The sequence below is a fragment of the Poecilia mexicana genome, unplaced genomic scaffold (assembly GCF_051168715.1).
Source record: "Poecilia mexicana isolate PSO_F unplaced genomic scaffold, ASM5116871v1 scaffold_2, whole genome shotgun sequence".
Classification (NCBI taxonomy): domain Eukaryota; kingdom Metazoa; phylum Chordata; class Actinopteri; order Cyprinodontiformes; family Poeciliidae; genus Poecilia; species Poecilia mexicana.
The window spans coordinates 25,859,951-25,887,500 of NW_028263371.1; the positions used below are offsets into that span (position 1 = coordinate 25,859,951).

Consider the following 27,550-nt stretch of genomic DNA (forward strand, 5'->3'; position numbering starts at 1 on the left):
TCGCAGTAAAAAGGCAGTTTCACCTTGGGACATGTTCACCACAGACTTACTGAAGTTAGTAGAGTTTTAATTATTTTTGAAATAAGTCAATCCCAAATTTAAAAACAAAAGTTTCCAAATTTTCACACAATCTCACAAAATCGATGTAAAATAAGACAAAGTGAGCATATTAAGATGTATTAGTAACAAGCCAGTGAAATTATACTAATATATGCTTCTAAGTCTTCTCAGTTTTGATTAAAAAAGATTTATCCTTCACTTCTTTGCTCCTCCACCTTCACACACAATCAATCTTTGGAAGACTCTCTGCTGAGCTAATTTCTCTGAATGCATCACAGTCCATTACCAGACAGGCACTGCAGGGTTGTAATTGCAGTTTAATTGCTTGAAACAGGAGAGGTACCAAATGAAAGTTTGGTTAAGGAGGTAATTATTAGGTGTGAGAAACCTTATAAATGTGCATTTATAAGACGATGCTGTGACAAAAACATTAACTCGGTTTATTTTATCCAATATGATCAACAGAAACAACAGATTTTGAAATGGATGAACTGATTAATGACTAGTGAGTCAATGGAAAAACTAATGGATAGACCAACAGAAAGATAAGAAAGGTGAATAAATTGGTTAATAAATAGAAAATAAAAGTGATGGATGGACCGACAGATGGAAGGAAGTTTTGGTAAATAGTTACAGGAATCAGAAAGAATCAAGCCCGGTTTTATACCGTTTTACTTTTCCCTTCTTATCCAGACTTGAAAAAACTGAGAAATTCCTTACATTTACAAATAACTTTCATTCCTCCGGAGGAAAATCCAACTCTTTGGAGGACAACAATGCAAATGGTTCAAAGTACTATCTTTTAATTAATTTCCATGCAAATGAAGTTGTGGTTTAGCAAAACAAATGCGCCACGGCGGCGGCTGGTAAGTGATAAGAGTCTTTGGCTCATCGCAGCATCAATGCCACGGTGGGAGGGATGCCAGGCTCATCCAGAGCTGATTCATGATAATCAGGGCAGGTGGGAGTCCTGGGTGCTTTTTTGTTACTGGTGAAGTAAACACACTCAGCAGGAGGGGGAGTCGCATTTTGTGTCTCCTTCTCACACAAACACACATAAAGAGAAATGATTTTTTTTTTTGGTGCTCTAGTTTCTCTTGTGTTTTGCATTCAGTGGGCTCCGCTGTGCAGATTTTGCTAAGATTGGGTGGAATTTGGATTAGCTATGACCCAAGTGTGTGTGCCAGAGCCAAGTCTGGGGCTGGCTGACAGGAAGCAGTGATGACTGAGGTTAATGAGGGTAAAGCCTGGAGGAGAAACTGCTGTTAAAAGACGGTCAGATGAGGGGAAAGCGGTGGTGAGTCAAACACCACAAATTGGTCCTGCTGTGCCAAATTTGCATCTTTTAGTTTCTCCAATTGGCCATTCAGTCACTGCTACATGTTTAGATGCCACCGTATGGTTTTCTTAAGTCTTACCGTCATCATGAGAGATTCACAAAACTGAGACAGGAAGATTTTCTACAGTATTCAAGGAAAAACAAAAGCTCTGCCCAAACTGATACAAGTTTTATGAATCTAAATGCATTTTAAGTTATTTTTAGTTAAGTTTAATACAACAACCAAGCAAATTCAAGGAAAGAGTTTGTACTGCAGCTGGGAGTGACTTTTCTTCCAGGACTGGGCATCCTGTGAGTACTTAAGGATGAGTCAGAGGCCAACAGCAGCACTCTGCTAGTTAAGAATAGCGAACATTATGTGCTTTTACATCCATTATCTCCTCTAATAGCAGATACCCAACTACCCATAGCAACAGAGTTGGCAAAATTGGCCCACTTGAAAGCAGCATTTTAATTTAAAGCCCTTGAAGCTCTAAAGCGGAGGCCAATTGTAGCATTGTTGGCGGCTATTGGTTAGTTAATTGTTAACATCTTGATACGTTCACTGTTTTTTCTACACCAAAGTCGGCAGACTATTGATTCAAACGTTTTATTGGCAACTCAAGAATTACCTTCTTTCATATTTTAACACATAGAGCTATATTGTTAACTGTAAAAAAGAAAAAAACAACTCACCTTAGCATTCATGATTAGTGAAGGCTCTCTGATCCAAAGTTAACGTACCAGTCCACCAAGACTTCACCTAATTGAGAAATATAGTTGCATTTATGCATTTAATATTAATTTCATAACCTTATATAACATTTTATTTGAAGTGAACAGAGCCCCCTAGAGGACACGTTGATTTTGCATTACCTCTTAATAACGTACTAGTCAGCTCAAGCTGCATAATTGAGAACTGAAAGTCTTCCTGCTACTACATAAGGTTTTTCCATGTATGTTAATATCTCATTTGTGAGATATCTGAAGTTTTATATCTTTTTCTTTGGAATCACAAACTTATGTGCAAAATACAAAAGCAAAACATGGGCTTTCCATCCCGTCTAAGCCATAAGGAAAGAAAGAAAAGAAATAAATACATTAAAACTATTTGGATTATTTCTGACTTACTTTCACAGGGTAATAAAGTTATGACGGCTTTGATTGTGATTTTTTGTGTGTTGGTAGTCTGGTTAATGAAGCATCGTTTTAATGCTGACTGAAAAAGTGTGCTCTCGAATTATGGCAGAAAAATTCCCCCATAAATAAACAGCTCTGTTAAATTACCCACCGAGTGCAGCGCAAAGGCTGCGGTTTCCAGTTCAGGGATCTCTCGGTAGACGGTACTTTCCTCCATCCTATTCTTCTTCTTTGATGTTTTATGGCTGTTGACAAAAAAAAAAAACCCAAAAATGGTGCATTACTGCCACTAGCTGGTGTGGAGTGTGGAACAGTTCCTCTACTCTGTCTTTCTCTGTATCACCCAGCAGCTCCACAGGTGAAGCTCATTAGCCTAATTAAGGCAACACCTGAGGCATTCACTGCTTCAGGACATTTAAGCACTAATAGACTACAGAGTTGTGTAGTAACTAGTTGCATTTACTCAATTACATTTACTTGAGTAACTTTTTTGAAAAAATTACTTTTTACTTTTTCCTGCATCATTTTATTAAGAAGTATCTCTACTCTCACTTGAATAAAAATTCTGGATTTTCTACCAACTGAATGAAGAACAAACATGTTTTAACCAAAACCTTCACCAGACACAGACACAAACCTGCAGTTTTTGTTGAAGTTTTAAAAGCTTTTTAGTGAAAGAAACTGATTTGGAAAAAATACTATCATTCTCAAAAGGTGTTTTTTTTTATCCTACCAAGTTGGCCTATTTTATTAATTATTATTATTATCAAAGGAGATTATTCCTACAGGGTGTCCTCGATCTGTCCATCACCATGCTTAAAAGTTTTTTTTTGTTTTTTACTTAATTGGGCTAAATGTCCCTATATTGGGATAGTTTAGTATTTTTGATAGACATTTTAATAGACATTTGCATTTCTGCAGCGCCAACTGGAGCTCTCACTCTTCACTGTGTCAAAACAGAAAATCATGAAAAATTTTCAAACGGTTATATATTTCTGTCATGAGAAAGAGATGTTGTTGTTACAACTTGTCCACGTCAGCCTAACATATATTACGTCTTTCAATGAACTGTCATATTTTGCTTTAGCGCACTGCGCAAGTCAAACACAGCAATAAAAAATCTCTTTGTAATTGTAAGCATTAGATTTATTCACAACCAAAAAGTATAAATAAACTCTTCTTTTGGTTCCAGCCACATCTGTTGGAGGGTAACTGACAAGCTTATTTACTGTCGACGGACCACAAAAATGAACTCATCCGTGTTTCCCGAAGACCATCGCACAATGTGGCTGCTATTAAGCAGATGTAGCTGAAGCAGGCGACTGGGACTCTCCTGACATGTTAAAACATATGCCAAATCAGTCAACGTTAGGCCCCAAACCAACAAGAGCAAGGCTGGGAGCAGATGGAAAGGAGAGGAGAAATGCTGGAGGTCGGGGGTCTGGAAAGGCCATATGGCAAACCAGAAAAGAAAGAAAGTGGAAAGTGGAAATAACCAAACAAACTAAAGGAATCTCGCTTCCCTGAAATGTAAAAGAAACTCAAAATGATTGTGATAGTAAAGCCGAAGCTGCAAAAGCAGAAACCCTGGCACTCTTCATCTCGTTGGCTAACTCTGCACCCATTAAAACATGAGTCAGGAACTTTCACCACAGAAAAATTCCACCAAGGAGCGAAATGAAAAGCGCTTTTTTCTGCTCTCACACTCCCGCTCCAAACACAATACCCAATGGAGTGAGGCACCGGACCAACAAGTTTACGGTTTTGTTGAAATATGAGCTGACGGTAGTGGAAGGAGCCAAGCCTTACTGAATTAACCCCCCACCCACCAAAAACAAAAAAATATAAGGCTTAATGACCTAGAATAGACTACAAAGTCCTGCATGTAAATGCATTTCTATGAGAAAAATCTTATTGATGTTCAGATTCCAGCTTCATTCAGCCATGAAAGGTTCAGGATGGAAAGTTTTAATAACTGCAAGATGGAGGGGAAAAAAAAGGAAGAACTGTCAGCCAGAGCTACTCAAATCTGTCTTAAGATTTCCACTTTTCAGATAATTACTTTTAGACAACACAATGTTCCCAAACTGAGTGGAATAGACTGCCTTCCCTTCCTCACAAATGCTTTATCCAGTCCAAAACTAGCTTGGATGTGTTCGGGATCACTGTTGGAGCATCCATTTGATTCGAGGTCAAGCTAAAGAATCGACCGCCAGATTGACCAAGAAAGGGTTAAAATAACTCATGCTATCCGCATTAGCCTGCAATACATCTGCAGTGTTTGTGAGGAGTCGAAGTCGGGCTCTCTCAGCTGATCCTGCATGTAAACATTTATTTACTAGTCATGAAAGATGGACTGGAAGAGCTTATCTAATTTGGCATCCAAAATAGTGTAGAAAAGTGCTTCAAAGTTTAGTTTTGAGCCAAGGAAAATCACAAAATCAAAGCAGTTGCCAGTGGTAACCAAGTTTTATTTTGCATCATAGTGTCAGTTTAGCTGAAGTTCTCATTTCTTTAAAAATGGCATACTATCTGAGTAAGAGTTAGCACTAGTTCTCAAGATTTCCAAGCAAATTTCTGTTCAGTGTAGCATCATCTATCTAGATATTTAACTTTTTTTGCCATGTGATGCCCCCAAGGCCATGCCACCCTGGGCAGAATGCCATCATATCAAAAAGTGGTAATGCTACAGTTTTAATCTCTTCTCTGTTTGTTTTGCATTTAACCTCTTTTATGTTCAAAATGAATTAAAACCAAGCCGTCCGCTCTCTTCATCTTCTTTTCTCAAGACCTTCGGCTTCAGTCCAATGCTGTTTTTTTCCCCAAAGACGAGAAAAAAACCCTCTATTGTTTCACATTGAGTCTGTCTGTATGTTACAGCTGAGCATGACTGATTGTCTGAGGCAGGAGGACAGAGGAGGAAACAATGAGCCACCAGCTTAGACCTATTGATCTTACACTCCCAGTTTATGTCCGTCCCAGCTGGTCATGCAGGAAGATTGGGGGGAAGGAAGGAAGGGAAGGAGGAGGTCGCCAGATTTAGACTCTGCTCCCTAAAAAGTGTGAGAATCTTCTGATTCATTGAGCTGAACTCACTTCCACCTCGACCTCTGCTTCACCCGGTCTAATATCGGAGAGTGGATTGCGAACATAAAAAGCAATATGCTGTTGATAGATTGTCATTCGGGCTACATGGAGTTGCTGGTTCTGCCTTAACGGTTCATTTAAAAAGAAATTTATTTCTTAAACAAGATGAAAAAAGCAACTTTGTTGCCCTGGAACGATGGTGATGGATAACGCCTTCCCTCTGTAAGCCGGTTACCGCTGACAGATTAGGAAATTTATTCTGCTTTGCAGTAGAAAATCTTTGGTTTAATATTAAAACTATTTATCAAAAACCAAAAACGGTTTAAAATGCTGTTAAATAAGGCTTCCAAATGACTAAAACTTGTGATTTTAGCAGCTTATAGTAAAAAAAATAAAGTTAAGAGCCTTCCAGCCACACTCTATAGCATCCACTTGTCAGATTACAGGCAGGCAGGTGAAAACAAAGAAAAATAAAAACGAGATTCCCTTCAAATTATTTCTGCATTATGGGGATGAGCTGCCAAAGCCTGAAGCTCCATGAAAACTCAACCTTTTCACGAGCCCCAAATGGGAGTGGCTTCTTGTCACATTTCTCACGCATAAATGTCACCGCTGTGTTCGTCTCTGAGTCATGACTGCAACACCCAGTTTCACACTTGGAGTTTAAATTAAACAACACCGAAAGTGCACAGCCGTTCCAGCAGCTCTGTGACGCTGTAATAAATTTATCCAGGCAGATGATTGCTATGGAGGAAGAAACAAGAGTGTTGCATAAGAGTTACTGTTTCAACTTTAATGTATTTTATTGGGATTTTGTGTATTAAACTTATACAAATCGGTGCATAAATGTGAATTAGGGGAACAATACGTTTGTAAAGCCTGTAAAACAATTTCCCAAGCTTTTAACAGTCCTGTTCAATCTACCGTGGATAACAATAGTTAGCTTTAAAAATTAAAACAACTATAAATAGCTTGATAGTAAATCCCAGGCTGCTGACTCTAGATGTGAGCTAATTAGGTTTTGAAGGTCAAAGGTTAATGAGACCTGTCCTTTTCTCCATGGCTGTCAGCAATGAGCAATGAGGGAGGATTTAATTACATCTTTACAAAAGTCTGTTGGAGCTGAATGAGTTTTTGTTGTGGTGACTTTTTAACTTGATCCTGATGACCAGTTTATGTCAAATATTCACCCTTTGCAGGTGACCTATGCTGTCAAAACAACCGATTTAAAGGAAATCTAAAATCAGATATCTGTAACTTAATGTTTCTATTTAGTTGATTTCACTTTAAAAATAGTCATAGTTTCTGCGCAGTCGGCTCCATAAACAGACAAAGATGCAAACCAAACTTGTCATTTTATTTTTGGAGAGATAATGGACAGCAGCAGTCAATCATAATGACTACCAGCCCTCGGTATAATCTAATGCTTTTTACAAGGTAAAAAGATTGACATACAGTTTATATGTAAGTATGATCAGAAAGATATCAAATATCGCAACATGGAGAAGAATCGCGCCATGCCTCTATCCACCATGGACACAAGGCCGCACCGTCATGTAGCCTAGCATAAAATGGAAATAACTGGTTAGCATCTCGTCTTTTTAAGGCTGCTCTTGTGTAAGGGGAAACGCTGTTTATGACACAGTGACATAAATCATGTGGTGTGAATTCAGGCAAAGTCTGTAATTTGACAAACACGTCAGAGCAGGAATGGGTCGGTTGCTAAACTAGCTGCTTCCAACTTTGGTAAATACCGCGTTTATATGAGCCCCAACCAGGTGTGTTACGTTTACAGACAAATTATCTCGACTCGAACAAGTAGAAGTCATGAATAAACTGACAAAAACAACTTTGGAAAACAATTTCAGTCGCTCTGTTCAGTACTCACCTCCCTCACTTCCAGCGTCCATCATGGCGCCTCGAATGATTCAGTGACGTAGTTGAAAAGTTGAAAATATTACAATAAAAAGTTCTACATTTTTTTATATAGTTTTTCTTCCAACGGTAAAGAAGCATATCTAGTTAAAACTGCCTTCCAACGCTGTCATCTGCTGAAAAACACACCAAACACCTGCAATGCATTAAAGGACAACCTTAGGAGAACAGTTGAAATTACCCACAGCACATCTGCAGACGGAGCATTAGCTCATTTCACCCCCCTCTCATATGTATACGAAATGTCTGAGCAAAACGAGGAGTTATGGGACATATAGAGAACCGGACAGGGCGGACTGCAGAGTTGATATACGTTGATTTTCTGCCAGCCCCGTCCACCCGTGGGGAGTTTGTGGGATTAGAGCTGTGCTCAGGAACTGTGCTTTTGGAACATTCCTTACTTGTTACATTATCTGGATCAGGTTAAAAACTAATAAAGTCAGGGCAAAACTGAAGACTTTATTGCTGCATGGCTATTTTCCTTTGCAAGAATCACAAAAAGTCTATATATAGATGCGTAGGATAAAAACATTTCTTTAGGAAAGACAGGAAAACAAATCATCTGCATGAGTTGGTCGAAAAGTGTGATCTTTCTTAAGGGTTTACCAAAATGGAAAACATTTTGACACATACAATTTTGAGCAAAATCTTAAAATAACTAATTGAAACCCAGTGGAATGTGGCAAGAAAACCTCAAAAGTGTGGAGTCCAGGAGGCCCAAACGACGTAAGCAGCTGCTCTTTTCTTCATTTTCCCATCCTGATCACGTCAAACTTGCTTCATGCCACACTGAAGGTCATGGACTGAAGATACTAAAAGAATGACTATCATCCTTGACATTCATGAACTGTACACACCCAAGGGCAATCCAGACACTGATTGACACGCAACTCCAATGTTTTTCCTAGAGTTCATTGGTTATGCAAGAACTTAACAATCCTTACAGTAACCTTGGAACTGCAAATGCTTCAGGGGATCCAGTAGTAAACCTTCAGATTTACGAAACACTTGTAGGATAGACAACCAAACTTACTCTGCATTGAGATTAAGCAATCAATTGGAGCCTCTTCCAGCACCCAGGGAGGTTGAGACACTAGAAGACACTGACATTTCCAGGTAGTGGCTCATACACAGTCCCTCATATGTTACCAAAGAGTTAGCCAGTACACCTCCTCTCCAGTCGAATCCTGTTCATTTCTTAAGCTCTGCCATTGGGGAGTACCTTGGTTTACTAATGGACTCCCATTCCCAGAATTTTCAGACTCTGCCTCCTTAACTGAGAATATGGGAGCAACTTAAGGATATCCAGAAAGTATTTCTTCTATTGCATGGGTCTGTAGTCCTGGCCATACAGACTCCATGTCTCCAAACTCCCTTGGTAAATGAGGCAAACTCTCCTGGAGGTGTGAGTTGAAGATCCCTTGAACTGGGCCCTCTGCCAGATGTTTCTACTTCACCCTCACCCACACTTTATAGTGGTGAAAAGTATACTTTATTACCTTTCAACAAGTTTATGCTAATGGGCTTCATTTCAGTCAAGAAATATAGGAGTTTTGATTTGAAGGCATATTTTTCACAATAATAAACTTTTTCTTTAAGCTGTACCAAGATCAGTTCAGTGGAATGACATCACTTTGAAAAGTAGGGAAAACTTTGCCAACATGACTAGAATCACAACCTAGTGCAAATTACCTGGATAAATGCTTCATGCTTGCCGTCATAAGGTGAAGAGTTGTGCGTCTTTTATTACCCACGTTTATTTTTCACCTGACAGACCTGTTTTCCTGCCACTGACAAGCCAATGCATCTCACTCCTTATGCATGTGATGAAGTCACTGAGTGATTTATAGGATTGCTGGGTGAGCAAAAGCAGTTTCCATGCTCGGTAGCCCCCGGGAATTTACCAGGACTTGTACGAAACCGTCTGCGTCTAGTGATACTTTAGCCTTATAAGTAGACAAGACTATTCAGTCTCACTCACAGAGAACTATTTGTTCCAAGCAGCAGCGACAAAACCTGCTTTTCACAGTGACGTCTTGACCGTCAAGGACTCAAGTTCAGCTTGTTTTTCTGAAAGGAAACAGTTGTCACTCTGAAGAGGTTTATGTTAACACTGACGAGCAAAATAGAGCGCTGTATAAACCAATTCAAGTACTTTGCTTCAGATTTGTTATGCCATCTGATTTACAGCCAATCTAGCTTTGCCATGAATTCAAGTCAAAGCTTGGTGTTTAGTTTTCTTTCAGCTCACAAAACCGATAATTTTTAAACAGCTTGTTCTAAATGAAATCCTCTGAAATAAACAGAACAATAAAAAGAGACAGGCTTGTCTCTCTCAATGTCAAATCCACTGAATACAAATGAATTTTTTTTCCATTACACAACACTTTCTACTACGTACATACACAAGAAAAATCAATGTACTTTACGTACATCTGTTGATATTAAAACACCATCAATCTAGACAAGTCCATTACCATTTCAGTTACTTCCAAATAAACACAAGAGAGCATTTTAATTCATTTTATTTATTCTAAAAGGGAAAATATATAATTCAATAAATATCGTGGCAACAACATTGGCAAAAGACATTTTGAAGGTGACAACATTCAAGAAAACATGAGCGTACACAGATAGGACAGGCTGGAACATGAGGATAAGAGTTTAGGCAAAGTGCTGCAGAATGAGACAGCACTGGTGAGAAAAAGCTAATTTTTATGGCAGTGACTTCAATTAAAAGTGCATCAATGCCTTTAACAATGATTGACAGCAAATATTTCAGACCATCCAAACAAAAAAAGTACAAATTATCAAATTATTTGAGTCATGTTTGAGTAGGAAATGATACCAGCTAATAAATGTTAGCTAGGCAGCTAACATCCCAACAGATTTGGCTGTACACTTACAGTGGAGAACTGCTGAAATGGACTAGTTAGCTAATGAGTGAGCCAACTAGCTAATTAGCTTAAAGGCTAACAGGTTGTTACTGCCTGGAAACAGTCTAACCTTCCTAGTTCCAAATGAAACATATTGCAAAATATATTCAAAATAAAAAAACTTAACTCACAGTGGCTAATTGATGAACATTGGCAGATGCTAGCTAACGGCTAACACTCCAAAATCCTATCAGTTGTAATCAGGAGCCATTATTTGCATTATGCCATTTAGAGGAATCCCTCAGGCACATGAACAGTTTGCTGAAATTCAACTGTAGCTAACAAGTCAGCTAACTAGCTAATTAACTCATTGGTAAACATGCTAATGGACTTTTGCCACTCAAGAATTGTTGGGCTCACCTTTATATTTTTGGATTAAGGTTCAGCGATTCAACACATCTACATGGCTACAACTCCTTCCTCCATTTTGGCTTGTAGTTTTTTTGTCTGAATTTGAGTTTGGAGTAAAATCAAATGAGCTAATTAGATAATGCAGTTCTAGATTCAAATATACAGACAAGAATATTTTATTTTTGAGCAATGGTCAAGTAGATTATACTGGGAAAACAATCTGAAATAAGATGCTAACCAACTCGGCAGACTGTTGGCTGCAGCACCCATATTGTCATGAAGCCTAAATTAGCTAATGAGTGAGTTAAAACACATTAGCTTAATGACTAAAAGGTTGAAAAAATTTTACTGCTTACAAATTTAAGCCTGGAATAAAATCCACAAAGAAATTCCTGTTTGGATTTTACAGTTTGAGATTTGCTGATTATGAACAGTTTGAACCCATTAGCAATTTCAAAGTTTTGAACATGTAGAACCTGTGGGTTAAGCTAAACTCCAGGAAGTTGAGATTTTTGCACAATACTTTCAGTTTTCTCTTGCTACATAGTGGTGAACCTATGGTTCAAAGGTTTAAAACCTTCAGTCTTACTTCAGAAACTGTTGGTTGAGGCGACTGAATGCAACCATCGGAAGAGTGAGGATGAAACCAACAGAATCAGAATAGAAACAAAGATGCAGTTGCACACCAACAACTTCACATTTAACCAACAACAGTATCAGAAACAGGGACTCCTCTGCACACACACCGACAGTAACAGGAGCAGAGGTAAAAGTGAATCAGTTCCAAACCACAGTGATGAGTTGAAAGCCTTAAGTCTTTGAACCTGCACTTTTTTTTTTTTTTTTTACCTTCATAGGCCACAGCTTGCCGTAGCTTTGGCTCCCAGTCGAAAGATTGCATGTTCTAAAACCCTTTAAATGTGATGGTCTCTTAATGACATCACTCCTCCTGCTCATTTCCTGTTGGTGAGGAAAGCCTTGACTGCATCCGCTCTGTCCTCAGAGGAAGCGGGTCTCCTCCCAGAACTGATAGCCAGCTGACTGATAGCTTCCTCCTCTGGTGGGACTGGTGGTAGCTGAGGTGGGGGTACATCGACTGGGACGCAATTACTCAACGAGTTCTCATTGGAGCAGAATATTCCAGTAACACTTATACGAATTGAAGCTTATAAAAAACCCCTTTCCAGACAAATAGGGGTTTTTTAGCATGCAGGACAGGGCTTTGCCCCTAAGCTCCCTGCTTGCACTAATGCGCTGTCCTCATTTTCTTTAGTCTGATACCCCCCTCCCACCGCAGTCTGACAAGTCACATGACCGAGCAACTTTTGGCTTTGTCCTTCCGGAGATCCGTGGAGACGGCTGCCAGGTCAGGCCGACTGGGCATGTGTGAAATCCTCTTGTTGGCGCGCACAGTCTTGCTTCGTTTGGCGTTTTTGCTGTTCTTGTTGATGCAGGCCAGCGTGGCTACGTGGAAAATGTCCCTGACGCTGTTTTCCGACTGCTGGGCCGAACACTCGATGTAAGGCGCTGAGATCTGCTTGGCCATGTTGGAGCCCTGGGAAGAAAAAAGGTTTCAGCATGACCTCTCACAGCATGTGAAAGCTAAGCTACTTGCTAGCAATGCTAACCATGCTAAATGCTAGTAGTGTCAATTCTGAAATAATTTTGTCCGTCTTTTCAAATAAAAGTAATATTCTGTTAAACTGCAGAGCTGTGCAACAGAGACTGTCTCTCTCACACTGTGTGACATCACGTCTAATTATAGTATTATTAATATTTAACAATCAAATACGGCAGAAAGGCTGGTAAAAACTCCTGTATGGTTTTCATCTAGTGCAGGAATAGGAAAGATAATAAAACGCTGAATACCTGGTCATAGGAAACTGGGGTTTGTCGATGGTTGGACAGCTCTACTAGGGTACCAAGGTCGGTGCGCAGGTCCGACTTGCAGCCAACTAACAGCATCTTCGTGTTGGGACAAAACTCCTGGATCTCCCCTTTCCACTGCAGAAGACAAACACTTTGAGATCACAGAGTATTTTAATCAATCTCCCCCCAGATCACTTGACCGATTTCCTCTGTAGTCTCAAGTTTAAAACTTGTGATTTAACCACAACTGTGGTCAACTTGAGTATAAAAACACCTTTGCTCATGCAGGTCAGATCGTCCTGACTAGAAATCCCATGAGTTCAAGCCCCACAGTCAGCTGGTCTCTCTGGTACGAAGGTTAAAACCGGCACTTCCTGGAGCCCCCAATGCTTTGAACCTGGGAACGGAGCTACAAATAATCCCCACGTTTCCTCCTGAACAATAAATGCTCTGATCGGTTTGGGTCGTAATCTGGGGCTAATGTGCCTCAGGGCCGACTGACCAGAGGGTCAGAGGATCAAGTTCATTAACACGTGAAGAGGAAGTTGTTTTACACAATGCAATCATCACTTGACTAAATGCTGAAGTCTTGAGGTACAACATCTGACAAACAAGTCCCATAAATTGTTGTTGTTTTTTTTAAAGCTATTTTATGTTGAGATAAGAGATTTTAATCTGCATTTTTAGACCCTAAACTAGCACTGAGAACTGAGGTTTTGCTTTTCGGTTTTCATCCCCTCAGGGGGGGATTACATTCCACATTCTTACTTTAAGCCAAATAAACAAGACGTGGAACACTGGCGGACCTTGACGCGTGACCTCAATTATTCAAAATGAGCTTGCCATCAGTGGAAGCGCACAGATGACCGGGAAGCATCAAGCTGTGTCTCGGTTTTGTCGTGCAATGTTAACAATTTTAGAAAAATGTGACTGGCTTTGCGCCAGACCAGAACGGACAAAGTTGCTTTCCAGAAGATCGGACCAGACGACACATGGTAGTCAGCAGGGAAAAGAGTCAGAGGTTGACCACTAAGCAACCTCTTGGGATCTGCTGGTGTTTAAGCAACACTTGAGTCTCTTGAGAGACTTCACCTTGTCTTTATTTGTAGCCACATCTGATCTCATGATGTGAAGTAATGCCTTGTGAATGCAGACGCTTGGTTTTGTTGAGCCTCATCGTAAGACCGGTTTATTACACCCAGACTGTTCAGGTTAAGATTGAGTCCTGAAAGCGGCGGCATACCTTTTTTAATACGCTGTCGAGGGTTTCGGGACGGCTGATGTCGAAACAGATGAGGACTGCGTCCGAGTCTGGGTAGGACAAGGGCCTCACGTTGTCGTAGTACGGAGATCCTGAAACACAAGGACAAATCTGATTTGTCATTTCTCAAATACTCTTTAGATTATGAGTAGTTTAGATGTTGTGGTCTTAAAACACTTAAAGGCTTTAACAAAATCTGCAGATATGTGTACAAACAAGGCGAAATCTCTGCATAAAAACTTGACACCATGTCATAATTGCAATTCAGCCATAATCCATAGCAACAAGGAGAAAAACAAATAGTGCATTAGTAGAAAAATGTGCTGAGTACCAGATGAAAAGAAAAAAAGAGGTATAGAAACTGAGAAGTTTGGAGTGAGGAAATGTCTTTGTTAAATTAAAACCATGTGTAAGGAGACGCCCATCTCTCAGCCAGACTGAAACATTTCTGGCGAGGAAGAGCGAGGACGGGAGGAGGGACGACCGAGAAGTTAAGGTGGGTCGAGATCACATGACAACAAGAGATGACCACAGGCACCAAGCTGCCAAGAATCCTGGGAATTTTGTTTTTGGTAACTCAAGATTCCCCTGGGATCTTTTTTTCTTCCTGAATATTGCTGTGAGGAAACGGCAGGAATGCTCCATCAAATGCAGAAAAACAAACTTCTGCATTCTGGGAGTGATACGGTCCCTAATCTAAACAGTGGGATAAGGGGAGACACCGTTTCAAACAACGCTTTCAAATAAAGCTGATGTGTGCAAAAACACGGATATTCTGTTTCTGCTTGCACTTCTTGTGTATAACCTGGACTTGACACTGATTTATTTATGTATGTCTTTACTGGACCTTTCTAAAGAACAGATTTTAAAAGGGCTAAGACTTGAGCGTTTTAGCCTTTTTAATATTACAAGCGCAGTAAGCCCAAGAAAGAAAAACAAAACAGCAAACAAGAAATAAATCAACAAAAATCCATCTAGGCTTGCTAACTTTTTTGTCAACGCTAACCTGAAGGTTAGCAAATGCATGATCTAAAACAGATATTAAGCATTTCACCAAAACTCATTTGTGCTAGCTTCTGAACAACATTCACAATACATAAAGTTATTATGTAGTCAATGAAGTAGTCATTGAAGTAGTAATACTCTAGTTCTGGAGTCAGATTGTCAAATTAAGCATTAGCCTGTTTGCTAACAAACAGTTTGAACACTACAGATGCTAAAATGCATCATCAATGGCAAAAAGCAAGAACCAAACTCCAGGATAAAAATAGTTATTCTGCACCAGTCATGCAAACACAAAAATACTTCAGTTTATATACAGTATTTCACAAAATTACTGTTTTTAAAAGCTAGAAATGGGAGTAGAAACAACAAGCTAACGGTTAACAGTTTTACCAGCAGGTCAGTAGGGATATACAAGATTTTTAAAATTTGTTATTCTGTGTTTGTAATGTTAAATGAAGGCATTCATAAACTCCAAAAGCAGACAGTGTGGTTGAGATTTTTAAATTTAAAGCTAAATTTCTTTCCACGGGTCCACACTTATTAGCAAACATTTGCTAATTGACATTATGGATTAAAATTTACAAACAAGTTCTGTATTTTTTAACAGCAATTGGGTACTACAGACAAAAAAACACATATCTTTATTTTCCATTTTTCTTCATGAGAAACCTAAATTGTCCCAACTAGAACCCATCAGCCATCACTGACAATCAGAACCAGACTGCATTGAGTCTTTTTTCTCTCAGTCTCGGACAAAATCAGTGGAAAAATAAAGACCTTCCAACCAAAGGGTAAGCTGTGGAGTCAGCTGACATTTTACAATGATTTGAATATTTCTCATCAGGCCACATAAAGGAGTCGCATATCAAAGCTGCCGGGTGCAGAGCGTGAGGTCCTGAGGCATCCGAGTGGGTTTCTGTGAATATGTCTGCACATTAAACTCCAGATTACTCTATTAAAACATTTTAAGTGCAGCACAACATGAGTGGAAAAACATGTGGAATGCTGAAGTATGCAGGGCGGCATCATAAACTAGTTTGGGGTCATCTTTCTGCCAGCTGGGAAGATAAAAGGCAATCCCACTGACGACGCACCGCAACCTGGTGACCGTCACAGCGTAATTAGCTCCTGTCATTGTTCTCCCACAGGATCTCTAAATCTGGAAGGGTGACGAGGATCCTAACCCTCTTCCCCCATTCGGTCCTTTTCCACACGTTTTCCTCACAGCAACGCAATCCTGTTGTGCACAACTAACCACACAAGAGAAAACAGATGCTAGGTGGCCAAACTTCCACTGTGGTCCTCATTAGGAGCCGACTGTTTTCCACAGCGGCGGGGACAAGAGGCTCCACCTAATGCTGCAAAGCAAACCAGAGTCTCTTCATGCAATATTCAAACTCACATGTTCTTCAGGATGAGGCTTTTCTTTTAAATACTCATCTTTCAGATTACATTTTTGCTTTATCTCACATACAGATGTGAAACAAGCCAGATGCAGCCGACAGGCTGGAAGTCTGGCAGCAGGTCTGCCATTTTAGCGCATAGCTAACATAGCTGTGCAGAACTGACAGGATGGTGATTGGAAAAAGGCGCTGAGCCCTGTGGGGCCACCTGTGGAAACAGCAAACAGCGGCCCGACTCGTATTGCTGCAGCGCGCACACGTAGCTCCTCGCTAACTAACACACCAAGGACAAGAAGCAAATTAAACTGGCGTAACCTCAGCCAGTACCTTGTGCGGTTGCTGTGGTTACGGAGACATCTGCCGCCGTAAATACAGCCATTGAGGTGCTCAGTGTGAGCAGGTATGGTTCTAATGCACAGCGTCATGTATTCAGGCATCTAAAAGCAACACTTGGGGATTTTAATGCATCTTTCATCAAGTTTAGTTCACTTGGTGCTTTCCAGAAGTATGTGCACCCCTGGAACATTTTGTCTTGTTTCTGTTTTCTCAGCCAATATGTTTTCTTCCAGTTCACATCAAATCTAACCAGCTTCACTGTTCCAGCTGAACAAAAAAATCCACACCACATGATGCTGCCACCACCGTACATTACCATAGATGTGGTATGTTTAGGGTTAATTTCTCTATGGGCTTTTTAAGATTAGGACTCATATTAATCAAATATTGAATTAATTGTCAATTAATTTAGTAATCAATTAATCGCTACCTGGATCAAAAATATTTTTTGCTGGAAGAACAAAGCTGTAATTACGACATTAATTATATACATTTTGTGTTACTAAAACAACTTTTAAGTACGTTTTACTCAGAATTCAAGTTTTAGTTTAATCTGGTTTAAATTTTGCAAAAAACAAAACTCTTATTTAGCACCTTTGCGATCCAGTTATTAATTGTTTAATCCAGAAAATTGTCATTTAATGTACAAATGATCAAATGTACACTAGAGTACTGCTGTGTTATTGCAATTTAGGCAAACATTGCATCAAAAAGCTCAAGTGGTTAAATGAAAAATATGTAGAATATGCAGATTTATTTAGCTGATTAATCAAAAATATTCGATTACTAAATAATTTATTAGTTTCAATCCCAATCTATGACATGAGAACCTCCTTTTTCTATTCCAAAACCCAAATAGGTCTTCTTATAGAACTGATTTTAATCCCTAGTGTGCCAAAAATACCATCGTATTCTGGCATTGCACCAAATTAACAACATGTGAATGTTTCATGACAAATGCTTTCAAGAAAGAAGTAGGAAAAGAAGAAACAGCCTGCAAGGCAGTCCTGTGTTTCTTATTACTGCACTGGCAGGATTCACAGACACCCAGAGCCAAGAATCCAAAGACCCGACAGATTTTAATGTCAAGGTGTAACATCACACAGAGAATCTTTCCGTGACATTAGCCGACAGGAAGTGGAGTAATCTCTCCTAGGATCCCCGCGTTTCAGCTGACACACTATCCCCCCCATCACATCACCGGTCAGCCAGATTCCACCATGATTCAATTTCCCCCTCCTCCTTGGAAACGAGGTGGGGCTTTTAGTGATCCATGGCACTTCTCTTTCACTGGCCGGGTACAATAGCCGCCTTTGTAGAGGAGGAAGTAGAAACCTTTAGTCTCAGGAATGCCAGACATGCGGCTCCAATTTGCTGAGCCCAGAAATGTGAGGAGAACCAACGGTGGCTGGCGGGAGGAAAGGAGGTGGCAGCGTGCGGCGAGGAGCTTAACAGGGGCAAGAAACAGTCCCACACTAAGCTGTCCGGGCAACAGATGCACCAAACGCTACAAATAGACTCCGTTTGATTTGCTGACATGACAGCATGAACGTCACCTCTTCAGTGTTGTGTTCATCTGATTCCTCTAAACTTAAGATACTTTATAGCTTCTCTTAAATACAACATAAAGCTGCTTTCATCAATGTCATCTTATAAATAATAAGTCACATGACTTGATATGATTTATGAGATTGGGCATGTGGGCAGATGCCCAGGGAGGCTTTAGAAAGGGGACGCACAAACACTAGATTAAAAAAAAATACAACAGTAACTTTCAGTCAATTATTTTGACACTTTCCACCCAAAAACTGTTCATGAGTAGTAACTGTAGTAATGTAAACACATTTTGAAACTGGTTCTTTGGATTTTACCGTCTGCAGCCACAAAGTGTTCAGTCAGTTTGTCGTTGCCAAATGAAACAAGCAGCTGCTTTCAAAGCAAACACCCTGATTACTCTCAGCAAATGGCAAAATAGACCAGGCTACTAGTGAATTCAGCGTAAACAGAGCTAAGCCATGAGTTTGTTTATCATATTGCAACACTGGCGACATCGCAAGAATTTCAAACAAAAATGATCAAAGATGCTCCAATTGGGCTTCCGAGTCTGACAGCAATTTTCTTAGCAGACTTCATGTTTAACTGAGGTTTTCTTTGTATCCAATCCCTCTTGTCTGCAAGTTTATTTCAAACAGAAAGTGGTATAATGATGGAAACAAGAAGAGATTAAGGAAAACATTTACTTTTATTGTAACAGACATTGTTATTACCATATTTAGCAGCCATATTGTGCAGCCGCCCTGATAGAAATAAAGAAACTGATTTGTAACTTGTAGCTTGATCAAATTGCTTTATTTCATCATCGGTCAAGTGTTTTTTCAGTAACGTGTTGCAGTTCATTCAGGCTGCAAGAGAGAACTAGACTTTCAGGAGGTAACAGGAAGGCTAGCAGGAAACACCCAAGTTGTTGCAAACATATAGCTGACCTTTCTGATTGATCCTAAACTTTACTTTCACTACGTTCAATAAAGTAAAACTTTTGATTGGCGGATCACAAACTGTAATCGTAGCCACCTGCTATGATTCTCAAATTGTTCCAAGGTGCGTCAAGTTGTCATTTTCAGAAACTTTCTAACCCAAACATTGTGCAGTCAAGGGTAATTGTCGCTCTTTATGGGAGCTGCAGATTGTTCTGGGATGCTACCTTTGATCATTTCTCCTTCATAAACTGAAGTCAGACCTCAGGCATGCAGGTGCCAGGCCTCCCAGATTCCCCCCACCGTCTATTTCATCCTCTCAAACACCTCTGCTGCTCATTCAGACCCACTGGCAGACAGACAATGTAAACCACTTCCTCAGCCGCTGAAAGAAATGAGAAGCATCAAAGCGTCCGCCGAAACCCTACAGACCTCACCCTGGGAGTGGAAAGCCAAAGCTAGCTCAGACAAGCTGGGTGGGTGTGTTAAGGAGGAGGTTGGGATGCGAAGGGGGGCAAATGGAAAGCTGCGCAACTGGCAGGAATTTACCTTAATGACCCAAATTACACCCATCACCCTCCCTTTTCAAACACTCGCACTAAAACACACTCCAGGCAGCTCATTAAGCCACTCACAGAACAAAGAGCGTCTTCGCATGTGGAGGTGTGTTTATATGACTTAGTCCTCGTGTCTGCATGCTGGGCTTTGTCGGAGAGCGTGATCGGGGGTTTAGGGGGCTGCACCACACCAACACCAACCCGTCCCCATCCTCCCTTCCCAGCTCACCTCAGGAGATAAGAGATCGATTGGATTGGCTGTGGCCTATGGGTGTCTCTACAAAGGGACCAGTCAAGCTGAAAGCTCCATCAATCGGTCACTGGAAGTGCGCGCGTTGGGTGTTGGGTGGGGGCTAGGGCTGAATGTAGGGGGGCAGGGTAGGGGTATCTTGCTCCATCTAAACCCCACTGATCTAATAGGAAACATACCCCCTCCTTCCTCCTTCACTCCTTTCTGTTTTATGAAGCAGAGAGAAAAAGAGAAATGACTCGGGGCAGCCGGCCAACAGTGTAATAAACCAAAACTCTTGCTCTGGACGGATCTCATTTCTTCACCCTTTTTACTTCCACAGCGCGCACACAAGCTTGATTTCCTGGTTTCTCATCCAAAATTAAAGTCTCTCATTTTTTGTCTCTAATAAAGCAACAGGCAGAAAAGCAAAAAAGTCGACTTGAGATGCTGCTTTTGCTTCCCAGATGTACACAGTCAGGGTCTACGGGTGTTTTTTCAGGTTCTGCCTCTTTCCAGGAAATGAAAACATTTCAAGCTGAATTCTCTAAAGTTATTCAGACGTCGCTTTGGAATTCCAGGCCCAGAGACCCGCAACAGCTGGCTGTCTGCTTGTCCCCGCCCAGCACTCCCACACAGACCAAATGCTTGGACGTTTTCAACATACGCCCTCAATCACACCTCCCCGCTTTGCCCGTTTTCTCCAATCGCGCATCGATGGATGCAAAGAGTGTTTTGTTTACACGCTCAAAGTTCAACTATACAGGAGAATAAAAAAGGATGATTGAGGGGTGGAGAGGATGTATTGTGCAACTCGAAGAAAAAAAGAAGAAAAAAAACGGGAAGTGTGGGAGGAATTTCCAGAATGTGTTCACCAGATGTATGAATTTGAGGCTTGTTCAGTTTGTGTTTTTAAGTTTATGATTTAGTGTGGCTCAGCTGGGAATCTTCCAGAAATTTCCCCTGGATTAAACAGTCACAGATGTTTCCCGGTAGATAAAAGGTGAGGCTGGTATGAAGGTTTCTAATCTGACATTGTGCAAACACCTCCTGATTCTGGAATCAAAGTGCAGAGGTTTCAAAACCGCTAAACCATTCAGACGTCACAGCGTTCCCATCATCTCTCAGACGATGGAGGCAGAGAGTAGATCCACATTTCCCTTGGGATGCTGCACACTACCAGTCAGCTGGCTGAAGCACAGTTGCTACACTCACAAGGACGCCAAACAACCAAGATGTGGAAACTACACTTCTTTAGAAAAATTTGCAGTTTAGCCACTGTAAACATCATAAAATGTTTCTTTTAGTCAAGGTATACAGTGAGCAAATAATCATCCTCATTACCTTGCTAATCTCAGCGACAATATGTTAGCAGCAATAGCATAATTATTGCTTATCTGTTTTAAAATAAAGCAATTTGATCATTTTTTAGCATTTGAAATGTGTGTCAATATTGTGAAACATGACAGTTTTACTCAAGGATTTAGTTTATAAACTAAAAAGACTTTGTAAAACTGAAACAACTGGGTCAGCATCATTTAATTTCTCATAAACAATGCATGACTCTTACATGGAAGTAAGAGTCATGCATGAAAACATGAATATTTTTTAAGCAAAAAACGTTCATGTTTTTCAGTGTAAAATTAAAAAACATGTATTTTTTAAATAATAGCTGGTATAACATTTCCAAATTAATTTATTTGGGAAACCAAAAGGGCAATAATTATTCTTACTTCAGTCATAAATTATTTTTATTTTCGTACAAGGAAGCAGATGTTTGTGGGTTATTTAGCTAAGCTAGCTACTCTGTATTAGCTTGATAAGAGTGATGGATGCAAATATTACCACGGAGTCCGATTTTTCCTCCAACGCCTTCTTTCAGGCAGCTCACCAGCAGTGTGCAGCAAAAGGTAAGGAAGGCCCAACTCCAGACCCAACAGAGAGATTTTTGTGTTTGTAAAGAAACACTAACTATTTACCAGCAAAACAAAAACAAAATAATATCAATCTTATTTAGTTGTAGTACACAGCTAGCTAACCACTGGATTATGTCACCCACAGTTCAGCTTCTAAGTCTCAGTGGCAGTTGCCCAGGGCAACATTAGAAATGGGGCGTCACATAATATAATTAAGAATTGTTGACACCCCCAAATGAAACAATATGCAGCTGCTTTTAAATGGATCAAAAGCTAATGCCATCTTTATCCCCTTTTATGGAAACTGAACGTGTACTAGCCTTCTTTCAGACAGCTGGCCAGCAGTGGGCAGCAACAGGTGGGGCAGGACTGTTTTTTTTCTTCACTCCATAAGAAAATCTGAGTCTCTCACTGAGAATGCGTTTTGAAACTGTAATTTATTATTATTATTATTATTATTATCATTATTTAAATCAAATACTTTGATGCCGGTAACCACTCCACATCTACTGGAAACACCCCGCCCCCGCTTCCCCGTTAATCCACGCAGGCGTTTGGGTGGGTGGACAGACACAGCAGGGCTCAAGTCCCCCGGCATGTTGGGACATGTCCTCAGAGACAAAACAGAGAGCAGATGCCGATTACCTGACGTGTCCCACAAGCTGAGCTCGATCCGCTGCGTTTCGATCTCAAAACTGGCCGTGTAGTTTTCAAACACCGTGGGGACGTAGCTCTAGAGTGGGGGAAGAAACACGCAGAGTGGATGTTTGAGAGAGGACGCCTGCTGGGATTTAGACTTCAAAGAAAACCAACGCTTCACTGACTCCAATGTTTCAAAGTCAAACTAAAACTACAGATGCATGCAACACACAATGCGCTAAGTTTGCCCTGTGTGCGATGTTAAACGGGGGTCACGCATGCTGCTGCGGGTCTCACCTCAGGGAAGCAGTCCTTGGCGAACACGTGAAGCAGCGCGGTCTTCCCACACTGGCTGTCCCCCACCACCACGATCTTACACTTCACACTCTGACTGGGATCCATGCCGGATTTCAGAGAGGACTTCTGACACGGCCGTCTCTCCTTCATTGATCGACCAGGTCCAAAAACGAGTCCAGTCCTGACTGTTGAGACGTAGAGTGGGTGACTCCCAGTACTGCTGTCCCTGTCTCCTCTGCTGTCTCCGCCTTGCTCTGTGCCGGTAAATGCCATTTGGCTGTATTTATAAGGAGGCAGGAGCCAATAGCAGGGGCTCTCCTCCTCCTCCTCCTCCTCCTCCTCCTCCAGCCGGCTGCCTCCACACCGCAGTCCGCCGGGAGAGCGCCCCCATTTGGATCACACAAGGTAACTAATAAAATATCCAGGGATGAAAGTAAGGGGGAACGGCAGGGTACTGCGTACCCCTAAAAGATCTAGCGGGGGTACGCAGTACCTGCAAGAGAGGGGAGCGGCTGTCTGCTGTAAGAAATCAATGGGTTCACTGTGCAGCCATGAGTTCACCCACTAATCAGCCGTGACTGATTAGTTTTTCAAGAACAATTTAAACCACGACTTAATCAGTTAATAAATAACCTTTTTCCCATTTCATGTTGTTTCTGAACTGTTCGTGCTTTACCATAACAGAAGTACAACACGTCGATCATGGAAGGTTTGGAGTCGATCTCGGCATTAGGTGACAAACTGACGCTGAGACCAACACGTCCTCCTCTGACTGACTTATTAAAGAACAACAAAAAAATCAACAAAACATCTTCAAATTAATGACCCAACAACAACAATAATCTCAGTGATTATTGCTTCAACAAGGTGTTGCGCAATTCTGTGTGTTTCGGTATATATATATATATATATATATATATATACACACACATATATATATATATATATATATACACACACACACACACATATATATATATATATATATATATATAATAAATATATATATATTATATAAATAATTATATATATAATATATATATTATATATATAATAAAAAGAATATATATATATATATATATATATTCTTTTTGTGCTTTGGAGTTTCTGTGCTGATGATTTTTTTTTTTTGCGACGTGATAAAAGCTGGGTAGCTCTTGCATTGCCACAAAATAAAGCTGTATTTCCTCCCTCAGCCCACTGGCTGCAATGTTGACACCATGAGATGCCATGAGACCTAAATTCTGAACATCATGGCATGGAGTGCATCCCAGTTTTCCATGTCTGGCATATAACCATTCATTTTTAGCTTTTAAACTGGTTACATTGATCCTGTGTCCAGACAGAGGGATAATCAGTAGCCTAGCATCATGACCTGTTTGTTCTGAAGATCCTGCAGTTTCCGCTTCCTGTTCCTGATATGACGCCTCCTCACCCTGACTCTCATACTGATAGGAGGAACCACAGAGCTCTGTTAGGTTAAAGCTCATCTTCTGAAGTTGGGATATTTTCCTCCAACAAGTTCCAGAGGAATCGCCTCAAACCAGATGTTGGACTGGATTTTATTTCAATGTCATTTGTGAACGTTTGAGCTATAAAGGTTGAAAAAGATTATCATTTTGGAGGAAATCTCATCGAACTATTTTTTTATATTAGACAATTACTTTAATTTCACATAATTATCGCGGTAGAAGCCATTTGTTTGTTAAATACTTAATGAAACATATTTACCGTGTTTGATGTTTGTTGTAAATGACGTATGCTCACAAAGAATGAGGTACTTAGTCCAAGTCTGTCGATTATTGAATGTTCAACAGCGGCTGTGATGCGCCAAGACAAAAGTAAACAAAGGTAAAACAACCTGAACAGATGATCAACTCTAAACCACTCGCACCTTTTTACTCTCCGTCTCTCTCGTTTAAGCACACCCGTTGCCGTGGCAACCTCCTGGGCTGCACAAGCCGATCAAAGATTAAGTTAAAAACATAACATTCAGTTCATTAGGATATTAGGTTTGCAGGCTTGATATTTATTTTGAGATCATTAATAAGCCTCCCTGAACACAGTTGATTAGTTCATTTTAAACTCCTGCTCTGCTCGTTATTTTGATAATGGAACCGAAACGCACAGAATTGCACAACACCTTGTTGAAACAATAATTACTGAGATTATTGTTGTTGTTGGGTCATTAATTTGAGCACGTTTTGTTGATTTTTTTTTCTGTTGTTCTTTAATAAAGTTACGAACGTTTTAAGCCAGTCAGAGGAGGACGTGCTGGTCTCAGCGTCAGTTTGTCACCTAATGCCGAGATCGACTCCTTCCACTTGTACTTCTGTTATGGTAAAGCACGAAGAGTTCAGAAACAATATGAAATGGGAAGAAAGTTATTAACTGGTTAAGTCGTGGTTTAGATTGTTCTTGAAAAACTAATCAGTCACGGCTGATTAGTGGGTGAACTTTCCCGCCTACTTTCACCCCCTGCTTATGAGGTTCAAAAGGTAAAAACAACAAAATGTCAACAAAAGACCCCCAAAAGGTTTATTTTTATAAACCAAAAGGTTTATTTTATTTTGCTTAGGATCTGATTTGTTGTTGTTGTTCTAATCAACTGTGTTTGGAACCAAATGCATCTTTTTCAATATTGGCAGACTGTTGCTATGGTCACCAAAATTTGAGCTGCAGGAAAACGTCCCTGGAGAGTCCCAGCGGACCCAAGTGGGCAGATATAGATGGAGAAATTTACGTCACACAGACAACAGTGGCATTTCGAGTGGACCGGTTGGTATAATTTGATGTTAGAGTGGGAGAGATGCCACAGGAAGAAAATTCTGGACTTCAAGTGTAAGAAAAGACTAATAGCCCCCCTTTTGGGAAACGATTAGAAATTGAATCTTTGAAACCAAAAACCATCAGAAAAGTAACATCATATCCATAGTGAAACATGGTAGCAGTTGCATGGTGATCTGGGGATGAAACAGTTTTTTCTTTTTTTTCTCTCAAGGAAATTAGATCCCAGTTTGAACCCAAAACCTTTAGGAAACCAAAGCTAACGAGTTGTCCAGTATGTTTTGGACAGAACTAAATCCGAAAAAAAAAAAAAAAAAATCTTTAGTCTTCTGAAAGACAAGAGACTGCCTCCCAATCTGTTGGATTTGGAAAACCTTTCCGAGGCTTAGCGAACAAAGATGACCAAATCAAGAGCCTTAAGGAAGACTTTCCCCCTAACTGAGATATTTGTTTTTGGTTGAATTGTATAGGAAATGTGCCACATTTGAAAAACCAAGTCCAAATGAAATTTTTGAAAGCCTAGCAGTAATGTTTATTCATTTTATGCAATTTACCATTAAGAAAACTGTTCAGATGCTCTCTGACACAAGCACACAACGAACCCAGTGAACCTACTGCAGGTGTTACTAATCTCCATTGGACGTCACATTTTTAAGGATTTCCCTCATTATCCATGAGTAATACATGTACTCATCGTAGCATAGCCAGATAACAATTAGGGGGAAAAAAATCCCAAAAAAGTCTGCGTTAAACCTATTCCAAATGAAACTCCACGCGCCACGATCGCATTTCATTGTCTTTTCCCCAAGTGTGAACAGGAACCCTGCTGATCTCCCTGCCTTCAGGCTATTGTTTCCTAAACACAAAATCATCGCTAATTTCCACAGAAATGGGAAAAACAGCGGCGTTCTGCATCGGCACTCCCCTCTGCGACAGTGATTTGACTCGCTGTGTTGCTGGCAGCAGTCTATGCAGTGAGACAGCTCCACCCTGCAGGCTGTGAAGTGGGAGTCCCGTCTGTTGTGTGGGAGCTTTGCCTCCAGGCCACAACTCTGCCAGGAGAGAAGGGACGAGGGAAGCGGAGAGGAGGGGGACTTTACACACTTCTTGGCTGCCGGCTCTGTACCATATGCATTTGACCTCATTCAAATTCTGCAGAGATTTTTTACCTGCAAATTTAAAAGCTTCTCTTATGCATCCAATGTGACACTTGACATTAGAAACAGACGTAGGACATGGAGTTGAACAAACTAGGTTCCTTTGTTAGTGGCTGACAAAAGCGCTTGTCCAAATACTGTACGACCAAAATAGAAATGAGGGTACCACCTGTTTCTGGTCACATGCGGCTGTCAATGTCCAGCAGATTTTGCAGATTTTCATAAGGACAACACAGACTTTTATGTCTTTAGGCCTTTTTTGCATAAACTGGCTAATATAAACAAATATTAAACATAAGAGTTCAGTAACATAAAATTCAACATTTTGCAGTTTTGCAAAATGTTGAATTTTTCAAAGCTGCAAAATTCAACATATTTACCAGGATTTTATTAAATAGCTCAAGTTTTTCACAAACAAAATCTGAAAAATGTGGCGTGCATTTATTTTTAGCCCCAAATATTCTGATACCGCCAAATAAAACTCAACCAAAGCAGCTTGTTTTTTAGCTAACTATAAATTACTTTGTGTGGTGCAAGACTAGTTTAGATCAATCATTGTGTTAAAATGTTTTTTTCATACTATTCTAATAAAATAACTGGCAGTTTGTAACGCACACACTTTCCTGACACGTTTCCATTAGCTTTTAATACGATAAGATCATTAAGTGCACTTTCACTCTTCAAACTCCACATCAGAAACAATATTAACGCACTGCATTTTTTAATTAAAACAACAATAAAATCTAAAACAAACAAAAGATTATGAAGTCAAGCGGTTTCTGTTAGTGTTTTA

The 27,550-nt window shown here is 40.2% G+C and overlaps 1 protein-coding gene and 1 long non-coding RNA gene across 2 annotated transcripts; both read right to left on the reverse strand.

Annotated features, from left to right (window-relative positions):
• Positions 1-1,889: 1,889 nt before the first annotated feature.
• Positions 1,890-7,803, reverse strand: LOC148160735 (uncharacterized). The gene is made up of 3 exons (XR_015762388.1): positions 7,494-7,803; positions 2,670-2,763; positions 1,890-2,141 (listed from the first exon to the last, which is right to left on the reverse strand). It is a non-coding gene; the product is annotated as an uncharacterized LOC148160735 (long non-coding RNA).
• Positions 7,804-10,049: 2,246 nt separating this feature from the next.
• On the reverse strand, positions 10,050-23,101 carry rnd3a (Rho family GTPase 3a). Its single transcript, XM_014978801.2, has 5 exons — positions 22,814-23,101; positions 22,523-22,610; positions 13,940-14,049; positions 12,697-12,831; positions 10,050-12,382 (listed from the first exon to the last, which is right to left on the reverse strand). The coding sequence occupies exons 1-5, from the start codon at positions 23,084-23,086 to the stop codon at positions 12,134-12,136; spliced, it is 855 nt and encodes a 284-aa protein (XP_014834287.1). The 5' UTR covers positions 23,087-23,101; the 3' UTR covers positions 10,050-12,133.
• Positions 23,102-27,550: the final 4,449 nt, after the last annotated feature.